We start from the raw sequence: 2,570 nt of genomic DNA on the forward strand, positions 1-2,570 counted from the left end.
TAAAATAGACTGCCAAACTACACACAAGCCAATTAAAAAAAAGGCTAAAGACTGACTAAATATTTCTCCAAAGAAGATATAGAAATAGTAAATAAACACATAAAAATGCTAGACATCACTAACCATTAGGTAATGCAAATAAAAATCACAATGAGATACCACTTTCAAATGGCTATTATTCAAAAAACAGAAAAACTAGCAGTGTTTTCAACAAGGAGAATAAAATACTCTTACATTGATGATGGGAGTGTAAAATGGTGAGGCTACTAGAAAAGCACTCTGGCAGTCCTCAAAAAGTTAAAAAAAAGAATTAGTAAATGACCCATAAAATACACTTATAGGTATATAGCCAAAAGAATTCAGCGGGGACTCAAATAGATACTTGTACAACATTTACAACAATGTTCAAAGAAAAATATATAGAAACATAAAATGTGAAAACACTTTTATTCAACATCCTGAAAAAGCCTTAAGGACAGTGGCACCTCCCACTGGTGCTTCTGTGATCTCACCTATCAAGTTGTTCCCTGAGCTCAAGGATCTTTAAAAGCATATTCTCTGAACCACAGATGTCCCATAATCACTAAAATCTGCAGAGGTAACCCACATTTGTTTGAAACTGCTCAGAGAGGTCACGATGGATACACCAATCCACACAAAGAAGCATCGAGCAACAGAAGCCATAATTTTGATATGAGTACCTTTGGAAGCTAGCTGTTCCAGTTCTTTCATGAGACTTTCCTCTGGCCCAGAAAAGAGAGTGGTGCCCCCAGACAGTACAATCTCTGCAAAAACTTTCTTCTGGATGTCAGTGTCACAGTTCATTATGTTGCTGGAGGACATTATTGAGAGTCCCGGGCTGTGGATTCCCAGCTGGTCAGGGGCAAAAAGAACTTCGGGCACTTGATACATTTGGTCCCCAATGTGGACGACATTCCCATCTGGCAGTTTGTATTCTCTCAGGATGTCTCCGGCGTCTTGCATAGCTTTTTATGTGGCTCCAAGGCAATGTTGCACAGCTTCCCGTTGATGTTATTTACCAAAGCCTTGTAGAGTATGCAAGGAAAAGTACACCCACTAGCAAAGAGGAGCCAGGTGAGGTGCTTTATGATGTCCCTCCCTGCTACAAAGAGCTTGGTGACTGCACGAGGCAGGGAGTAACCCTCATAGATGTGGACAGTGCAAGTGACCCCATCTCCACTATCCACCATCAGGCCTGTAACACAGGCAGAGGCAGAGTGCTGCCACTGCATGGTTAGACAGGTAGAAAGCAGGGACACTGAAGTTCTCAAACATCATTTCTGCAAGCTTTTATCAAATTTCTCTAGGGTTCTGAGAGGGCTCAATCATGAGTACAGGCTGTTGGCTGGGATTTTTTTCTGGGCTCCTACTCAAAGAGATATTTTCAGAGTTTCTCCATGTCATCCCATCCTGGTACCAGCCCACACTCATTGGGGTAGTGCAGATATAAGTCCTCCTACTTGTACAAGGGTTCTTGCCCCATGAAATACTTCTGGTTGGGTCTTGCTGAAGGCATGTTGCATTTAGGATGTCCCAAGATGGAGTTGTTGACATGGTAGTGTCCAATCTCTCCAGAGAGGCTGCTTTGCAGAATCTAGAACCATGGTTAAAAATTACAGCTGGCACATCTAATACATGTGGATTAAACATGTCTGTAGCATGTTCTTCTGGACTTCCCCAAAATAAAGAAAGAACACTTAGGTTACTTTATGAGAAAACAGACACCTTTGGAAGTTTTAAGTCCACAGGGTTCCAAAATTCTCAGGTTGTCACCCAGGCAGAGCTAGCTGGCAGCCTCCAATCCACTAAAATACCCCATCCTCAATCCTTGAGTCTTGTCTCCTTTCTGTAGACCCAGGATCTGCTGAAACAATTTCAGGGATGATTGCCCTCTGTGTAACAATCCAGACAAGGCCACATTTGTCCTCGGTGAGCATCAGAGGGCAGGGGTCTTCAAGCAACTAGTACTTCCTAATTTGTCAGATATGAAACCAAGGAAGGCAAACCATACCTATAGAAAGCTTTGATAAGCCTGTGACTCAAAAGAAGAGGCCTCTAGTTATAGAACGAAGTGAAGCTGCCAGTCCATAGGTTTGTCCCATAGTCCTTCCCTCTCTGCTCTGCTGAGCTGCTTATTGTGGAATGACAAAAACACATTTCCTTTTGAAGGAGAAAAACTAAGCACTAAATACAGGTGAATTTCTGATTTGCGATACCTGCAACTCAGTTCCAGCAGGCACTTAGAATGTACTTTTTTTTCTCTTACATTTTCAAAAACAATTTTATTGAGATAAATTTACATAACAACCAATTTACCCCTTTGCAATTATATAACTCAATGTTTTCTAGTATATTTGCTGATATCTGCACATTACAAAAGTAAATCAAAATATTTTTATCACTAAAAAGAAACCCCATATTCTTTAGCTATCACCCTCTCTTCAAACCATCCTCCAGATACTTAAACGACCACTAATGTATTTTCCATCTTTATGGATTTACCAGTTTTTCATATTTCTTACAGTGCAATGATAAAATATATGGTATTT

At 40.5% G+C, this 2,570-nt stretch overlaps 1 protein-coding gene across 1 annotated transcript; it reads right to left on the minus strand.

Annotated features, from left to right (window-relative positions):
• Positions 1-543: 543 nt before the first annotated feature.
• Positions 544-1,671, minus strand: ACTRT1 (actin related protein T1). Its single transcript, XM_055267991.1, is given in 5 exon segments — positions 544-974; positions 977-1,236; positions 1,238-1,371; positions 1,373-1,602; positions 1,605-1,671. Coding segments are annotated over 5 exon segments (1,122 nt in total).
• Positions 1,672-2,570: the final 899 nt, after the last annotated feature.

The sequence above is a fragment of the Symphalangus syndactylus genome, chromosome X (assembly GCF_028878055.3).
Source record: "Symphalangus syndactylus isolate Jambi chromosome X, NHGRI_mSymSyn1-v2.1_pri, whole genome shotgun sequence".
In the NCBI taxonomy this organism is placed as follows: Eukaryota; Metazoa; Chordata; class Mammalia; order Primates; family Hylobatidae; genus Symphalangus; species Symphalangus syndactylus.